This window comes from Antechinus flavipes, chromosome 2, assembly GCF_016432865.1.
Source record: "Antechinus flavipes isolate AdamAnt ecotype Samford, QLD, Australia chromosome 2, AdamAnt_v2, whole genome shotgun sequence".
Classification (NCBI taxonomy): domain Eukaryota; kingdom Metazoa; phylum Chordata; class Mammalia; order Dasyuromorphia; family Dasyuridae; genus Antechinus; species Antechinus flavipes.
The window spans coordinates 567233678-567253516 of record NC_067399.1 but is presented as its reverse complement, the minus strand read 5'-3'; the positions used below and the strand labels follow the sequence as shown (position 1 = coordinate 567253516).

The 19839-nt window shown below is 35.9% G+C and overlaps 1 protein-coding gene across 2 annotated transcripts in view; it reads left to right on the top strand.

The window, feature by feature from the left end:
- NTRK3 (neurotrophic receptor tyrosine kinase 3) overlaps window positions 1-19839 on the top strand; it is a 453081-nt gene that overhangs the window by 265413 nt on the left and 167829 nt on the right. For both annotated transcript variants that reach the window (XM_051981065.1, XM_051981066.1), the window contains exon 12: window positions 7173-7361. In XM_051981065.1, coding sequence (XP_051837025.1) covers window positions 7173-7361 — 189 coding nt within the window. The remainder of the gene's footprint in view (window positions 1-7172; window positions 7362-19839) is intronic.

Sequence of the window (19839 nt, the reverse complement as noted above, 5' to 3'; positions counted from 1 at the left end):
TGTGGAGATGCTTCCTGGGTAGGAATATGCTTATATTCTCTGGCTTAATTGCTTCTAAGGCTTTCATTGTCACTGGAAAGTCCAGACAGCCCTTTTATATCTATTCAGTTCATCAACGGAAACATTGTACATTTAGAGACCAATGTCAACCACTCACTATTCTCCCCCCTTCCTAAGGAGTTGTAATCAATCCTAGATCTGAGACAGAGAACTCTAATATAAATAATGTAGAGTGTTATTTTTCTAGGGCATGTATTAGGGATATGCCAGATCTCTTCCTTCTCCTCAAGAATTGTCAAATTTGACAACTTTTGTCCACTGCTAGTGATTCGTGTGTGGATAAATGATACCACCAGAGGGAAGTTAGAAAACATGGTTAAAAATGATGAAGTCCTGGCCAAAAAACTTGATATATTGAGGGACACAGGTAGTGTTTCATCACTGCCACTATTTGAAAGTAGGGGTTTCCAAAGTGAAATACAGATTTGGTAAGTGAATATCTGGCTGAGAAGTTAGTGTCTGAGAAAAGTATTTTTCTGGATATTGCCTTGGCAAATGATTGACTATACCTAACAAGGGCTGAAAAAAATCATATTTGCCTGGAGACTTGCAAATTTAATTGGGTGGGATTTAAATTGAAAAAGAAAACCGTCCACATAACTCTGATAAGCCTACTATCTTTAGAGAAATATATATACTATGAAGAACAGCATAAGAGAGGACCAATGATTTCCCAGAGATAATATCTGAGAAGAGAAAGAGCAATAGAACACAGGGCCTCATATATTTATATACAGATACATAAAGAATAATTAATATATAGAAGTGGACTTCAAGAAGCAGATTTGACTTCATAGATTTCATTGAGACTTGTAAGATGGGACTCATGACTGTCATTTGGCTTGGAAAGAGTATATTTTATTTCAAAAGAACAAAATAGATGAAATGAGGATATAAGGAGTTGACTGAGCTATGTAATTTTTAAAATTTTACCAAGAGTGAGCTTTGAAAAAATTTGAAGAATAGGAAAATCCCTGTACCTTTCATTCTAGAAGATCCATTTAGCCTTGGAAGACATTCTTCAGAAGTATCCTCTGCTCCTGAGGTCCCTCCCTTTAAGTGGAAGATGGAGGGCTCCTTTTAGAACCACCATTTAATGAGAACATCAGACCAGTCATTTCTTCATTTCTTACCCACACCGTACTTCTCCGTACTCTTGTATCACTGCTCTCATCCCACCAGTAAATTCTCTCCCCTCTTTCCAGTTTTTTTTTTTTTTCCTGCATTGTCTTCCTCATTAGAATGAAAGCTCTTTGGAGTTGGAGGAGGGCTGTCTTTATTTTTGCTTGTATTCAGATTCTTAGTACCTAGCATAGAGTAAGCACTTAATGAATGCTTGCTGGTTTAACTTTTTGCAGAACTAGAAAATGGCAAGTATTTGATCTCATTAATAAAAACCAGGATGAATTTTGCAAATTATAGATTAGTTCTGATAACATTCTAGAACATCTTAAGTTTGTAAATGCTTAGAAAGGGAAGCAAGAATCACTCAAAACCAGGAAATGTTTTTTAAAAATTAAAAATTAAGAACATGCCAGACTATCTAGACTTCCTTTTTTTTTTCTTTCAATAGTGAATTAAACTGGTTAATAATGGGGAGACTGTTGAAATAAGATTTCAGCAAAAGATAAGACTATATCTCATACTGTATATTAGTAAAAGACACATGGACTATTAATATGAATTTGGAATTGATTTAATAACATCACTTAAAAGGTAGCCTTTAACTATTAGATGCTGACTTTGAGGGAAGTATTTAACATAGTTCTCCAGAAATCAGTCCAAAGTCCAGTGTTATTCATAGCTTTTATCAATGACTTGATTAAATTAAACCTAAAAGATTTGCCAAAATTTTCACTAACATTATACTTGGGGGATATCTAACATGTTGAATGAAAGCATCTGGACCAAAAAAGATTTTGTCAGATAAGAATGATGAAGTGAATTGGATAGTATGAACTGCAATATAGATACATATTCAATTTTCCAATTGGGTTGACAAAATCAGCTTCATTAATATAGGATGAAAGAGATAGGGTGAGACAACAGCTGGTTTGAAAAGAATCTGGGGGTTTTAGTAGGTTACAAAATGTCAACACTTGTTGATCTCTCAGTCATGTAAAATGGCAACCAAAAAAGTTATCTTTATCCCAGGATGCACTATAAGAGACATAGTGTTCAGTATGGGAAAAGTAATATTTATACTCTGCTGTGCTCTATGTATCTATCAGACTATGTATAAAGTTTTGCTTTTTATTCTAAATATCCCAATACTAGACTATGTATGGAGTTTTGCTTTTTGTCCTAAATATCCCAATATAGGAAAGATAGATGAGTTGCAGGCAGTCCAGAAGAAACCAAAAATAATGATGAGATGATTGGGGAACAAGCCACATGGGGATCAAAGGAAGAAAGTGAAGATATTTAGCTTGCCAAAGGGAAGACTTAAAGAGGCCATGGTAGTTGTTTTCATATATTTGGAGGGCTGTTATATGAACCAAGGACTAGATTTGTTCTGCTTGACCTTAAAAGTCAGAACCAAGAATAATAATGGGTTTAAGTTTCAGAGAGTCAGATTTTAGCTTTATACAGAAGTGAAACCATTTCCTAGCAATTATGCTGTTACCCCAAAGTAGCTTGGGTTGCCTTGGTGGGGTAGTAGGTTCCATTTTCTCTTCATTTGAAGTCTGTCAAACTCTAATGGGTGATCAACTTTGGGTGATATTGGATAAAGGATACTTGTTCAGCTACAGGTTGGACCAATTGGCCTCTGAAGACTCTTCCATGTCTTAGATTTTTAATTCTGTGAAGATTATATTAAGTGTCTTCTATATTGATTTAATATTAGGAGATAAGGAAGAAGTCTAAGACTTGGCACGGGCCTCATGGAGAAAGTAGATTTAAACTAAGCTGGGTTTTGTCACTAAGTATCTGTGACTTCTAATTGAGTTCTAGTTCTATTACTAATTTGCTATGTGGCAAGTCACTTAACTATCTAGGTTACAATTCCTCATTATGTATTTTGGGATTGTGATACTCTGTGTCTCAGTTACTTGCATTAGGATCCCACAAATCAGTCTACTAGTTAATATATTCTATGAATCCTGGGACCACATGATCCTCATTCACATCATCTACATCACCATTTCTTAGCTAAACTTTTTTGTTTTTCCCAGTGCCTGCTATTGTGCTGTATATACAAAAGTACTTACTCTTGTCTGTCAAATTGAACTGATGTGAGATAATTGAAGGAGGAAATGAGACAGACTTGTTTCTTTAGAAGACTAGACTGTTGTTGCTCAAACCTAAAGATTTTATTTATCCCAAAGAGAAAGGATGGGAATGGATAAAAGGAAAAACTAGGAAGGAGTGAATGTCTACAGGAAAACAGAAATACATTCACTACCCATAGAGAATCCCTCCAGAGATGCTTATTATAGAAACAGGACTAAAGCAGACCTTCAGATGTCATTTAACCCATACTGATGTATTCAGACAGGATTGAAAGTAAACTGAACCAAATCAATGGCATGTCCTTACTACTAGACTTTCAGGAGCACTCTCGTCTCATTCATCGGGCCTGAGCATTTTCTAAGAATATTGTTCAAGGAGCAAAGTTTGCAGTGGGTTTCTAAGAAACTGATTTTGTTGCTGGGCAAAAAATTATTAAAAGCATTTAGGCAACTGTTTCACATAATCTCAGATAATTCAAACATTTATCATGGGCAGGTTCAAGCTCTCTGATGCTTGTTGAGTAAAATGAAGGGCCATTAAGTTGTATTTGCTGGTCTTCCTTTTCTTGTGGCTTTACAGGTATCTTTCCTACTTGAAATATTTCCTACCATTTTGTCCATGGGAACCATTTTTTTTCCATTACCTTTGACATGTTGGCAGTGGATTCTGGATTGGAAACATTTCTTGAGTATAAAAACTAAATGCATGTACGCTGATATCCATGTTTAATGCAGCAGCCATTTTTAACTGAAGGTTCACTGAACTACAAACAGTTCCAGCTGATATATTTTACAGTACTGCCATACATGTCTATCAAAAAAATTATACTATCAACAGCACTGTTGGGTTTTATATAATATTCTGATAATTAATCTTATAAGATTTCTTTTGGACAAGCTTTTAATTCCCCTCATCCATCTTTCTCTAAACCTCCCTTATGAATTGGGGGTGCGAGTAAGGACATAGTGAAAAGGTGTATAGTGTTACCTAAGGCCATCTGGGAAATTTGAGTTGGTGCATCAAGGTTTATACCAGGTTTTTGTCTAATATTCTTCATTATGCCATTGGAGGCTTGGTGATATTTTCATAGAGTTATAGGATTTTAGAGTTTTATGGAACCTTACAGGTCTAACTCAAATCGCGGCCTGATGAAGTAAATCTTTCTACAAAATCCTGACAAGTGATTTTTGATGGCCCTTATCATTTCTCTTCATATGTCTCTCTGGTTTTTATCTTTCTTTTTCCACTGGGTTATACATTTGTAGTTTAGGGATCTAGATGAATGATTATGGGCAGGTGAGGAAAAACAGAGAAGAGAAAAAAATTAAGAAATGACAGCCTTCAACATAGTGATGATAATATTTTAACTTAAAAATTATTTGTCTTTGTTTCCTCCAAAACAGGGGCACAGTGCTTAGCACATAATAGTTGTTGGATAAATATTTGTGGAAAGAAGGAAGGGACAAGGAAGATTGACTAAGAATAAATTGCATAGTTCATACAGACATAAACAATATGCAAACGAGATGCAAACCACATGCAACTTTAAAATGTGCTTTGTGCATTTCTCTATCTTCCCCACCCTCCAATTAGAAAAATCTCATGGAGATGTATTAAAACTTGTTTCAAATCCTTTTTGGAAGAAGCAAATGCATACATTTTAAATAAACAAATAATAGTAATACTTATACTTGTATAGATTTAAAAAAAATTCTTTCTAATATATCAGTTAACCCTTACAAATTGCCTGTGAGTTAAGCCAGGGCAGATATGATTACCCCCTATTTTATAAAGGAAGAAACTGACTCAGAGAGGTTAAATGGTCTGCCAGTCTCATAGGAAGTAAGCAGCTGGAGTTGCATGGGAAATCAAGTTTCCTGATTCCTATTCTGGCGCTCTTTCCAGAATGTTTTACTTTTTAATACTATTAAGTTTCATTCATTAGCTTTGGGCCATCATTCTAGCTTGTTGAAATTTTCTTGAATTTTAGTTTTTTTCATATAGCATATTAACTATCTCTTTTAGATTCTTGTCATCTGCAAATTTGATATAACTGTGCCATTTAAGTGTTCATTCAAATCACTAATTAAAAATATTGAACAAAATAGGGCTAAGGACAGAGCCCTGAAGCTCTCTACTAGAAACTTCTAAACATGTTGAAATCTATCATATAAACATGCTTTTTTTTTTTTAGGTCCAGTCATTTAAGCCGGTGAATTCATTAAACTATGTTGCTATCTAAGTCACACAACTCCATGTTTTCTCACTCAAAATTTAAAAAAATATTAAAAATTGTTTAATATGTAATTAGGAAAAATAAAATAATATTAAAAATTTTATAATGAAAAATATAGAATGAACTAGAACTATGACATTAGTTCAACTTCTCCAATAACATTGTCAAAAAATGGAAATAAGGTTAATCTGGTATGACTTGTTCCTGATTAACTCATTCTGAAGTATAATGATCACTCTTTCCCTTGCCCAGTATTTATAAGCCATCTTATTAATCAATCCACCAGTGATTGATCTTTTTAATAACGTTTTATAATCTTGCCAGGAATTGGTCTATTTTACACACACACACACACACACACACACCCCACAAGTAGCTCGACAATTATATCTACATCTACAATTTTTCTCAGTAGCCATGGATATAGTTTATCAATGCTAGGTGACAAACTCTTAAAGGACAATTAGGTGCTCTTCTAATATTTTGCAACTTATCTTGGTTTTCAATAAACTAATTACCTAGTTGTGTCTTATTATCATATTTCTTAGGTGAGAAAATGTAAGCAAAATGGGAATTGAATAGTTCTGCCTTCTTTGTAGGTATTATGAAAATATTCATCCCACTAAAGTCCTTTGTAGTTAACACAAATTCATTCTTTCTTTTAGTATTCCTGACACTCTCATTACAGGTCTATAATGCTCTTTTGCATTTATCTTCAGGGTCCTGTCTTTGATTTGGCTTAAATATATGACCCTTTTTAAAAATAGGGAGACAGACAGAAAAATGGAAGGTATACTGGGGGAAATCTAGATTCAAATCCCACCATAGTAATTTATAGCTGTGTTAGCCTGGACAAGATACTTCGCCTCTCTACTTCAGTTTACTCATTTTTTAAGATAAGGGGGTTGGACCTGATGGTCTTTAAAGTCCTTTCCCAGTATAAATATCTGATCCTATGAGAACTATGATTTTGGTATCTGAATTGGTCAATAAGTCTGTTACACTCCTCTTCCCCCCTCCATTTATTTCTATCATGATTGTTTACTTTTATCAACTGGAGAGTGCTTTTTTTCTATTGTGAATAATAAAGTAGATTATTAGGGAAGTGAATTACACTTTTCAGTATTTCATGCCCATGCTGTTTCTTTTTAATGTAATATAATTTGAAGATTCTGGTAATTATTTTTCTTTTCCTGCTGTGAGATCGACTTCCTTGGTTCCCTGATTTTGTCTCTCAGTTTGAGCCATTATGAGGAATATCTAGGGATCCATAGAAGCTTTTCTCATTGGTCTCTGTTCTCAGGCAAATGAGTAGTGTAGTGGGAACAGTGCTAATCTTGGAGACTGGATGATCTGAGTTTGAATTCTGCATGATCTTGGGCAAGTCACTTGATCTTTTTAAACCACAATTTCCTATAAACTGGGGATAATAATTGTACCTACCTCCCAGGGTAACCATCAAATGAAATAACAGATAAAGTGCCTTCAAAACCACAAACCCCCATGTAAGTCTTAACTATTATTATTCTAGAGACTTGGTACTGGTGGAGGATGAAAAATATATAGATATGGGTATGGGGCTGGATCCAGAGACCAAACCTTGACTGATGACCCGATTTTCTTTGTGTTGTGATTTGAGCAGGTCCCGTGGCCGTAATCAGTGGTGAGGAGGATTCAGCTAGCCCACTCCACCACATAAACCATGGTATCACCACACCCTCGTCGCTGGACGCCGGGCCGGACACAGTGGTGATCGGCATGACGCGAATCCCTGTCATTGAGAACCCTCAATACTTCCGACAGGGACACAACTGCCACAAGCCAGACACATGTGAGTACTTGAGTTGAAGGGTCCCCCTTTGGAGGGAAGGGCTGGTTGGGCCAAAGATCCAAGACTGGGGATTCTTGCACTAGGGATTCATTCTCTGCCATCTACCACTTGCTGCCCACTTCCAAATAGGCTGTCCCGGACTGACTCTGGAACAGATATGAGGAAGAATCTCTATTATGTTCCGAGTCAGCAGGGGAAGAAAAGGTTCAAAGCACTGTGGAGGGAGGGCCTTACCTTCTGCTGCTTTCAGTAGCCTCCAGCCCTCCTGCCTGTCCCAGGGTACACTGAATGATTTTCCCTAAGGTCATCTATTTATTTCCCAAGTCAGCTAAAACTCAGAGGAGATTGGGAAGAGAGGTCAGAGGCAAAGGGTCTGGTCTGACCAAGAGAAGTGAAAGACTAAACAAGACAAATCCTGGTTGTGACCTGGTCTGTGCCTTTACTAAAAGATGATCTATGGCAAGCCAGAGTGCAATGTGATGAATAAGCAAGGCTCTTACAAAATCTGTGACTATAGTAAGGAAGGAATGAATGGGAAAGAAGAACTATTCAAATGTAAACATTCTCTAGCTTCTTCTCTTGGGACAAAGACTGGGCTTTGAGTGTGCTGTCACAAAAATAGCATGCACATGGGTAGAGAAGGACTCCCAGAATTCCTAGAGTCCCTTTGCCACTTCCCCAATATAGCTTAGAGGACTCACTTCCTTCTCATTCCTTTGTATCTCTTCTTTTGGCCTTTCTGCTCCTTGTTGGTCCCTTTCTTGGACACTTGGACTTGTCTACATGGATCCTTTCTTAAGGCAGTACTTGTCCCACATGACTGCATCTCCTCTCTAGACCCACTCTGTGCCCAGAACAACCAAACCTTTATGGTTTTGCAGGAGGAGGGACTGGATATTTGGTTGGATAGCTCAAACATCTGAGGCTTCTTAGCTGTTATTCAGCCATATATAGATACTAAAATCTTGGTGTTAGAAGAAAGTTTAATCTAAATGCGTCATTTACAGATGAAGAAACTGAGACCCAGAGAGGTGAAGTAAGCTCTCCTTCATTGCCCCTCACCACAAACTCAAGACTACCCATCTATTTTCAACTATTTTGAGAGTGAAGATATATCGCAGCAGTCAATGATTTTTCTTCTTTCTTGGAAAGCCATCTAATTTTTCTTGCACCTTAGCCAAACTGATTCTGGAAAGGAGGTTTATTCAGTACTGCCAGTGACCATTATTTTGGGGTCATAGTAGGTTATGATACAACTCCTTCCCTAATTTTTTTTCCTACTGATTAGGTTTTCAGTGAGCTAGCTGAAAGAGATCAAGAAATGGAATCATTCAGGCAGTAGATATCTGCATCCCCAAACTGCTGCTATTCAAACACTTGCGATCTTCTAGTTCTAGGAAAGAAATTTAAATTCAGAGTAATAACTGTATCAATAGCAAATGGAGGGAAGGGTGGGAGAATAGATAGAAAGAACTCATATTGTAGGTATGAACATGTGGAAATAATGGCATTGCTTTGGCTCAAACCCCACTCTAGATTCCAGGCTTGTTCCAGATAATTCCTGGTGCTTCTTGGTTGAGAAGGGGAATAGTTTCCTCATGGGGCTATTAGTACCATGTTGCATTCTAGGACTGATGATCAGAAGCTGTCTTTGATCAAGGATTTGAGAGCCACTGGATTGGAGATGTTCATTTTAGCTAAGCCTCTGTGATCCAGGGACAGAATAATCTGATTCTTATTTACAATGTATTAAACAATAGTGGTGAAACAGTCTCTTTATGCAGTATGCACATTATACCTTAAGGCTGGTTATATACCAATTAGGAGGGGTGAAAGGGGGACCTGATAGGGATCATTGGCCTGTATGTTTCTTGCCAATCAGTCAAAGGATTATAGAATGTTAGAGCTGATTGAGAACCTCAAGGTACTCCAGTCTAACTACTCTCATCTTAACAGATGTAGAAACTTAGACTTAGGAAAGTGAAGTAATTTCTCAAAGGTCATAAAACTAGTCAGTGGTAGATGTGGCATTTGAACCCAGGTCTTCTGCTTCCAAATCTGGTGCTCTCTCTACTATTCTATCAGTGTAATAGAGGACCATAGGTATAATGCCATCCCTGCAGCTTCTTGATTTTAGGAGAACTGGAGATCTGTTTATATTGATTTTTTTCCTTATCAGATACCTCCTGAATTAATTGCAGGAAGACTCAGAATGTCAAATTGGCATTGACGCTCATGTGGAGAAAAATAGATTTTGAGCCTGAGGGGGGTTTAAAAGCGAGTAGAGAAAACCTTATCAGAAGGGTAGAATAATATGATTGTACTTTATAGAATAATCTAGCTATAGAAGAAAGGTCCTTGAAAAGAATCCTTTTATTTTGTCCTGTGAAAGGACACAGGATAGTTCCCAGTTTTTCCCCAGAAAACATGTGTGGTATGAAAAGCAACAAACAGGAGCAATGTATCCAGACTTGACTAATCCTCTTCCCTCTGTTAATCCTCTGGATGATTCAGAGGCACACTGATGGGAGCACCCCACTTCTCAGTAGAGATTTACTAGCTGAGACAGCATCAAGGGCTCTGATTACAAAGACTTGATCAGTCTCTGAGAACAGACTCCAAGACACATCCTAGGGTGCAATGAGACACTATCATAAATAATTAAATCCAAATGCTTCTTGGCAGATAAATCAGCAAAGTACATTTTGTGATGTTATGAACCAGACTACAATCCCTCCTTTTGGAGGAGTGGTGAGGGAAAGAGAGGCGGGTAAGAGGGGAGGAATGCTCATTTTGTGGATCCCCAGGGGTCTCACAATATGATTCAACAAACATATCAATTTAATCAACATATTATGGGCAAGACATTCTGTGAGGCACTGGGGAATACAAAGATGAATAATAATGACAACAATAATAATAATGATAATAGCTTACATCTATATAACACTTTATGCTTGAAAACACTTTCACACACATTATCTCTTTTGATAAAACCCAGTCCCTGCCCTCAAGGAGCTAAAATTAGGCTGAACATTGTGACTCTGGAAGGAATGGAAAAAAAAAAGAGGGTCCCTATGCCAAACTTCATTATTTCCTGAAGCCATAGCAGCTAAATATTCTCACTGTTGGCTGGGTGTAGGACCAAAGTTCTTTGCTTTATCTATGTTTTTATTATAAATGATCTTGCACATACTGACAAAATGTCTGTTGAATAGATTACATTAAATCTCGTTCTGGTGTGATTTGTTTACTTGATAGTTTGTCTGTCTCTCACTTCCTAAGTCATTAATTTGATTCATATATTTCAATCTCTGTTTATTTCAGCATACCCAGTTATTTGTGAAGAAGTATTTTCATACTTTAGAATGGGATATAGGTTTGTGTTATATGTCCAGATAAAAGTATATGACTGCCAACTCAGGGTTTCCTTCCCTGTTCCTTCTCCTCAAATCCTGATCCAGGTTAGAGCTCTAATGAAAGAATAAAGAAATTTTATATTTGGAATGGGCTGTGGAAGTCATGTAATATAATTCCTATCTGAAATATGAATCCTTTCTATCATATCACCTGAAATAGTCACTCAGCTTTTGTCTGAAGGACCTTCAGCAATAGAGATCTTAATAGCTTTCAATTCTAACTTGTTAGAAAAGTTCTCCTTATATTGAGCTAAAATCTGCTTCTCCATCAGTTATAATCCTTGACCCTATCTTTACATTTTAGAATTAAGCAGAATATTTAATCCTTTAATCTTAAATGTAACATAGTATTCAAATTTAAGTTAAAGGAAAGGAAATTGGTTGGTTTTCATAAGGCAAAGCAATAGATTTTTGGTCTAGATTATGTGTGTAGGAAAAACACCATTTCTAGCCATTTCCATATGAGATATCTCCTCCTATCATGGTAGCTTTTGTTGCTGCTTAACAGTCCTTTTATTCAACATTTTCTAATTTCTAGGGTATACTCTCTAGAGTGATTATTCCAAATCTTTACATGTCTTAAGCTTTCAAATTTGATCTCTTCAAGTTTGATTTTTCAGGTGATATCTTGGCTTTTGTCGAGAGCATAAAGACCATCTGTTGTGGGTTCCTTAATACTTCTTTCTTTTAGTTTCAAACTATTTTTTTCTCTGTATTTTTCCTCTCATCTTTCTTTCCTGCCTTTGAGAAAAAAGTGCTCTCCCTCTTTTCAAGGCTAATTCCATTTCCTTATCACTTTTAAATAATAATAATAGCTACCATTTATATAGCATTTTAAGATTTGCAAAGCACTTTACAAATATTATTTCATTTTATCCTCACAATAAACCTAAGAGAGAATGGATATCATTACCCATTTTGTAGATGAGGGAAGTGAAGTAGACAGCAGTTAAATGATTTGATCAAGGCCTTACATATATAGATACTATCTGAATTCACATTTAAACTCAAATCTTCCTGACTTTTGGTTCAAGGCTCTTTTCATTTTGCCACCTAGTCGCAGCTTTATAGGACCTTGATCCTCTCTTTCTCTGTTGGTTCCTATTTTTCTTTGTTTAAGAATGCTTAGGCCTTATATCCTTCCTGCCCACTAAAAGACTCTTGATGTTCTTCCCTCTAAAGAATCTGTCTTATTTCCATTTTCAATTAATTTCTACTTTTTGAAGTACATAGACAATATTTGTTACTTCTGTTTTCCTCCTTGAACCCTTGTCATCTCACTTTGTAATCTTGATATTTGTCTAAATTTGCTTTTTCAAGTCATTGTTGTTAAACTGTCAAATTCAGTACCTTTTTTCTTAATTTTCATTCTCTTTGAAATCTGTATATTGTTCAATACTTTGGCTATTCAGCTCCTTAAAATTTTCTTCTCTCTTGGCCTTTGTAACATATTCACCTTTCCTTTGTTAGCATTTCTGTATTATCAAAATGATTCTTCTTTGTCTTCCAAATCACTAATTGTAGGTTGTGCCATGACTTAAGCCTTCTTCTCTAAGGCTAGTTTCAAAATTTATATCACCTATTGTGATTTCTTTCCTAAAGTACAGTTATATATTTTCCAACTGCTTGCTTTCCCATTTTGTAAAATTCTCCCTTTCTACCTTTCCAAATCATGTCTATCCTTTAAGGGTCAACTCATTTTTTTTCTCTTTCATTGAAGACTTTCCTGGACACTCCTACTTATTCCTCCCCATGAAATTCATGAAACATATTATATGTATCACTTATTTATCACATAATCATATACTGTTCTGTGACATCATGTAGATTTTTGTTTTTTTTACTCTAGACTATCTTACTTCATATAACTTCATAGGTATTTATTTTGATTTAGGTTTTTATTGACAGGAATCTATGTGCATAAATTTTCTACTTTATATCTCCTACTAGACTATAAGCTTCTTGAGGCCAGAAACTATTTTTCCCTTTTTTTTTTTAATCCATTCTTGATACTTAATATTGTGCCTGGCACATGATAATCACTTAATAAATTCTTGTTGACTAACTGGCTGACTGTACCCCATAATCTATAGCATAGAACTAGAAGTATAAAAGGTACTTAATAACCATGAATGAATAAATGGAAAGTGCCACTCATTATTGGGATATTGCCTCACTACACAGAATTCACTTGTCCCTCTGGAAATGCTATCATTTGTTATTTAGGCATGTTGGACTTTATATGACCCCACTTGGGATTTTCTTGCTAAAGATACTGGAGTGGTTTGCTATTTCCTTCTCCAGATCATTTAATAGATTAGGAAACTGAGGCAAACAGGCTTAATTGATTGCCTAAGGTCATACAACTAGTGTTAGAGGCTGGATTAAACTCAGAGTTGAGTCTGCCTGATTCCAGGACTGGTGCTCTAATCATTTCTCTACATAGCTGCCCTGGAAATGTTATAGAGAAGAGAAATAGCTAGCTACTCCCTAATAGGGAGGTCTAGAGAGACAGGGAAATGTTAATGTTTTAAAAGGAAAAAACAAATTGATTCTATATTCATACTGTTACTACTCTTGAAATTTCACAATTCAATTGCCTTTTCCAAGTCTTTTTTTCCTCTTTCTCTTTGACTTCAGAATTATCATTTTTGTTGAAATGCTATTCTCTAGAAGTTTCAGTAGGACACTGCTTGCACATGACTTTGTTTTCTTAATCTTTACTCACTTTCTATCTTCGGTGCCCCCCAACTTTTTCCTCTGCCCTGGCCAAATCTTCTGATCTCCATCATCAACCTCCCTAAACCATGATGGGCATATTAAAGATTCTGGGACTTATAATGTTCATACAATAGTTTTATGACCAGGACCTGCATTTCTGAAGACAGAATCCCTTTCCTCCTTCTACCAGGCTTCTCCTTGTGTCAAGAAATTCAGTTGTCCTTGGATCTTGCCTTTTCTGAAAGAGGAATTATTAATACCACTTTTCCAGCCACAGTGGGGAACTAGGAGTCTATATGCTTAATGCCATATTAATAGTACATTGGCATGATATAGATTTCTGTCACCCTTTATACTAACAAACATCACTTAGTATGGGGTAATGACGAATGTTTATTCCCAGCCACTTAGTTTGGCATAATGGATCCTGATGAAATATGGAAAACTCTCTCCCTTGTCTCTGATGCTGTGACCCCTCCCTACAGCAGCTGCTGATTCCACAGCAGCACAAACTGGGTATCTTTCTAGCTGAAGTCCCTAACTTGTGTGAATGCAGATTTGGGCCCCTGGTAGTTATAGTTCAGGCTTGAATTTTCCCTATTTGGGCAAATTGAAGCTGAGGAAGGAAAACAGGAAGGGGACAGTGTAGAAAGGACATTGGTTCTTAATTGTTTCCTTGAAGATTTGGGTTTGGCTGGGTCTGAGAAGTGAGAAAAATGTAACCAGTACATAAATTCAGAGATAATGAGATTGTGTTCTTTAATCTTTTTTAGATAAATACATGGGTATTCTCAGGTCCTCTTGAATAAGTAGTTGCTTATAGTTTGTGATCTCAGGAAAATGGGATATCTCTCTTCCTTTTCCTGTCATGGAGTTTAAAATTATTTTGTTACAGGTTCATTCTTTTGATCTAAGATAATAACAGGAGCAATAATAATAACTTACATTTATAGACTACTTAGAAGCTAGTCGTACCTTAGATAGATTTTTTATGAATTCAATCAAACATTTATTAAGTGCCCACTATGTACCACTTGTGGTAGACACTGAGGGTAGGTACAAAGACACCAACAAAATATCTGCACTCAAATGCAAGAGAAAATTCATATAGAGATACAACATATGTGTGGATGTGTATATAAATAATGAAGATACAATGTAACCTCAGAGGGCAACAAATTAATAATATTTAAGGATTCAAGATACGAAGAATTTTTAATGCCAAATAGATGAGTCTATGTCTAGAATTGATAGGGAGCCACTGCAGGTTATTGAATGCAAAACTGATATTGTCCGAACTGCATCTTAGGAAATCCCAGTAGAAATTATATGGTAACTATCACCATTAGTGAGGAGAATATTTAATTTGTATTCATTCATGCCTAATGAGTACTTTCCATCTTTTGAGATGAAATCATTTAGCAGTACGAGAAGTTTGGGCAGGATACAATTATCTCCCCCTACCAACCTTTATTTTTTCTTATTTTCAGGTTCAGACAGCGTCAAGATTAAGTTACTGTTGTCATAGACTTGGTGAACCCTAAGCTTTAAGAGATTTTAAAAAAAATGCATTGACTATTCATTGTTGGAAGAATATTAGCCTCCAAGAGGTAGTGCCTTGGGAACTATTACATCAAATCTTGTGCTATGAATCTGGAGCTTAAAGACATTCCCCAGGCCTGAGGCAGCATGGTACTTACTGGGTGCAGGGTACAGGGTAAAAGGAATTGATAGGCTTTGAAGTCAGAAGAGTTGGGTTCAAATCCCCGTGTTTGCCACTTAGTACCGATGTAATTTCAGGCAAATCGCTTAAATTTTCTAAGCCTCAATTTCCTCATTTGTTAAAGGAAGGTGTTAGACTCAATGACTTTTAAAGTTCCTTCTAACTCTGAATCTGCGAGTCTAAAGTTATAATCTCAGTGTTGCCAATAATTGGATATTGAGTTTTGAACTGGTCATGCTTTTTGCCTTTCCATAATTCCTGATGCACTTAAATTAGCCTCTTCCTGGATTTCTTTCCCACCACCAGCTGAATGGACTAGGGAAATATTATTTCCCTTAAATCATCCTGAATATTCTGAGACTAGAAGTGACTGATAATTGTTTGTCCTAGAGAGAATGTCAGTGTCCTTTGAAGGGGTTGGATTCAATGTGTTCTAAAGAACATATTCTAATCTATTTCTCTTTCTTTAAGTCCTTGGGCCAGAATGTTCTTCTTTTCTGTAGGTTCTTATGACCTCATTTGTTTCCATGCTTCACTGGCATAATCACATATTCAGAGTTAGTAACTGCATATAGTCATGCTAATTAAGTAATTAGGTATAATTATGCTCACTGTAAATACATGGTAATTGGCTAAAAATGTACTTGGAGGGGAAAGCTTATAAAGGGAATCCTAAGAGAGGTACCTGTGTCATTTCAGCAGTCCCTCCTATAGATGCTGTCATTTCAGTCTGAGACAAGGGTGCCTAAGAAAGAAAGGTAGCATTCTAGGGTTAGAAGGGAATAGGAGATCTGATACACTGAAGAGGTAACTAAAGGGATTTTTTTTTTTTTTTGGCTGAGGCAACTGGGGTTAAGTGACTTGCCCAACTAGGAAGTATTAAGTATCTGAGATCAGATTTGAATTTGGGTCATCCTGACTTCAGAGCTGATGCTCTATCTATTATACCAACTAGCTGTCCCTAAGGGAATCGTTGGTGTTAATTTCAGAAACTTCGAAGCAGATTAAATGTCCATTATAATATAATGTTTGCTTTCTCAACTCAACTTTCTCAACGGCAAACTCAGTTTGCAGTTTCTCAACTGCCCCAATACCATAGTTCAGTACTGGTACTTATGGTGTTATGTTTAGAAGCATAGACTTTGTGAGATGGAAGAGTCTGTTTCCTTCATTTAGCAAATGAGAAAATGGGCTCCCCAAATGGGAAGTAATTTGCTTTTCTAGTCATCTAGTCATTGGGATGAATATCCAGATTTTTTATCTTGCTTTTTTGGGCTGTGGAAATAATAAGAGCTCAAAAGGGATTGTAGAAGTCATGTATTCTAATCCCTTCTTTCTAAATTGAAAGAAATAGAAACAGAAATTAGGGAATTTGTGTAATCTTACATCGTTATTTAGCAGCTTGCTTTATTTTTTCTATGGCATCTCTCTCTCTTTTTTTTTTTTTTTTTCTCCAAGGTAGTGATATAGCATACACAGCTCAGGAAAGAGGCTTCAGGAAAAGCTATCATTAAACCAATGATCTGGACTCCTGTTTATATGAAGTCTGATTTCCTTAGAAAGTACATTGTTAGATCCTTATTCAATCAGTCACAAACCATGCTTGCTATGGGAAACAAACCTGAATTTACAAAAGAAATCATCATTTATAGATCATTGGGGAATTTATGTGAAGAAAAGAAGACTTATGTACAACTACCTCTTTTCCCCAGTTTCAAGAAACAGTTTTTAATATTGTTGATGCAGAGCTTCTAAAATATTTTAAGAAGCTTAGGCAGCAATATATTAGTTGACAGGGAATGGTCAGTGTGGTTGACCAATTTCTTTTTTTGGGTTGATGGATCGTGAGACGCTCTACAGAATTTTTATTGTCTCCTGTTTTGGCACATGCTCTCAGTTAAAAATAGCGATGTCAGCAGACACCCAGACTCATCTGCTGTTGGACCAAGCTATACTTAGAATTCTAGAAGACTTTAAACTGAAAGGTACTGTAGAGGTCATTTAATTCAAGTTTTACACAAGTAAGCATTATTTAAGCCAAGTATTATCATCCCCATTATAGGGGATTGATTCTTTTCGATGTTAAGTAACTTGTTAGATGTCACACAGCTGTTTAGTGACACACTAAACTCCTTGAATGTCTTCATACAGTCATATAGACAGTAACTAACATATCCATTGCTTGCATATTTTATGAATACTTAACTGTGTTTGTGCTTTTTTTCTATCATTCCTCTATGACCTATATTTTTTCTTTGTACCTTAGTCATAGATGTTTGTATAGATCTACATGTCTGCATACAAAGTATGTCCTAAGCATTTATTTATTTATCTTCCTTCCTTTTTTCTTTCCTTTCTTTCTCCTCTCCTTTTCCTTACACACTTGCATCTAGTCCTTACTTTGAAAACTAATTAGTCTACATCAAGTAGAATTTTACTTATTGAGCTATGAGGCAATGTGATAAATGGCAAGCAACTTAAAATTATAGTCATACAATGTCATAAAATTCTAGACTTGGAATTGGATAAAACTATATCAATTATTTCAAATTATCCTGTCATGTTATACATGAGAAAACTGAGATTTTCAAAAATTAAAGGACTTGTCCAAAGTCATACAGATAGGAAGTTGAAAGATTTTCACTTAAGTTCTTCTTTTCCTTCTCATGACATGTATGCTTCTGGTTAAATCACCTATTCTTTGAGTTTGTTTTCTTATCTGCAAAATGGATATGACACTATTTGCTGTAACCAATACATAGACTATTGTGAAGACTGAATTAAATAAGTTATTTGAAGTACTTTGCTGTAAAAATGTTATACAGATATAAAATGTTATAATTATTAGATCAGCTTTGGAAAGAGCTATTTGTCCACTCTTTCAGAGTGAATAATTATTTCTTTAAAGTAAATCAAAGAGTAGGCATTTATAAAGCATTGTCTTAGGCATAGGAAATATCAATAAAAATGAATTCCTACTAACAAGCAGATTATATTCTAATGAAAACTGATTCCCCTTTATGTGTCTTATGGAAATGATGAGCTACTTTTTCCTTTCTTTTCTTGCTAATAGCTAGTAAATGTGCTTACTTTATAAGGGCATTTTAAAAAAAAAATTTTGACATCTTTTGTTTTTACATCACATGAATTTCTGAATATTACTTTCCCCTTCCTCTTCCTTCTTGGCCCCCAAAAGCCAGCTCTTAACAAAGAATAAAAAAGAAAGAAAAAAATTCAGTGAATCTCACCAGACTATCAGATATGTTTGACAGTATACATAGAATTTCATACCCATAGTACTTCCACCTCTGCAAAGAAGAGAGGAATATATAGGATTAGTCATATTTTCAAGAAGCAGCCTGAGATGGGGGATAGAGCATGAGTATGGAGGTAGGAAGAAATCCAGTTTCAAAATCTGTTTCTTATACAAACTGGATGTGTAAGCAGGGACAAATCACTTAACTCCTTAATGCCACAGGCAAATTTAAATATTGCAAATCACTAATGAGTTGCTGATCCACTTCAATGGAGGGAGTTTCTATAACATGAGTTTCATTTACCAAAGCAGTCATGGAAAGGGAGGAAAAAAAAAACACCAATAAAAAACAAAACTTATATTGTCACAACTATTTTTATTCTTCCACTCTAATGGTTGAGCCTTTGGCTAAATCTAATTCTTTCTTCCTGTGGATTGACCACATTCTTTGGCTATTGATTTGCTCTATCTTCTCCACCATAGCCTCCCTTCCCACAAAATCCTCTCCTTTTGGAGAAGAATAGGTTACCTTACAGACTTTTTCCTTTTCAAATGATTCTGTCTTGAGCCCAATTCATCAACAACCTCCAGTGTTTTTTCAGAAATGTTAAATATTTGGTAGTCTGCAGCAGATTGAACTAGAGAAGGCATCAGCTGCTTCAGGGTCCCTAGTGAGTGCCTCTAGAGTAGCCTCAATCTTCAAGGGGCTAATACTTCAAAGATTCATTAAGCAGACCCTTACTCAGAGGGTATTGGCAGAAGACTATAAGTTGGTTGCTCATATTGAAATGGTGATTTAGATGCTGTGAAGTCACCTTGGAGAGAAACAGATCAAAATCTTGGGAAATTCTTTAAAATCTTCTGGGGCCCACCATAGCTGAGATTTCATTAGCAGCAGCAGGGCCAGATTGGGAATGACAAAGAAGGCATATGTACAGTACTTGCAATTACTGGATTATAATCATGAGATAATAGGATCATAGATAAAGAGGTGGACCGAGAAGTCATTTAGTTTAGCTCTCATATTACAGATAAGAAAACTTAGGTCCTGCCTTATCCCTTATGTGTGTCTCCTGTTTGTCTCTTCTACCAGTATTTCAGTTTCCATTAAATTGTACTGCCTTACAGAAACTTAGAAGGCCTGGGTTTGAACCTCACCTTCTCTTCCATTTATTATGTGACTCTGGGAAAAGCATTTCACTGTTCTAAAAAGAGAATCCATTAAGTCATAAATCACCTGTGGCTACATTTTGACTTATTTGAAAAATATAATTTTCCCTTTTTGTATTTTTATTTATTTTATTTAACATTTCCCAATTATATTTTAATCTGATTTGGGCCATGCTCAAGAGTGATGTG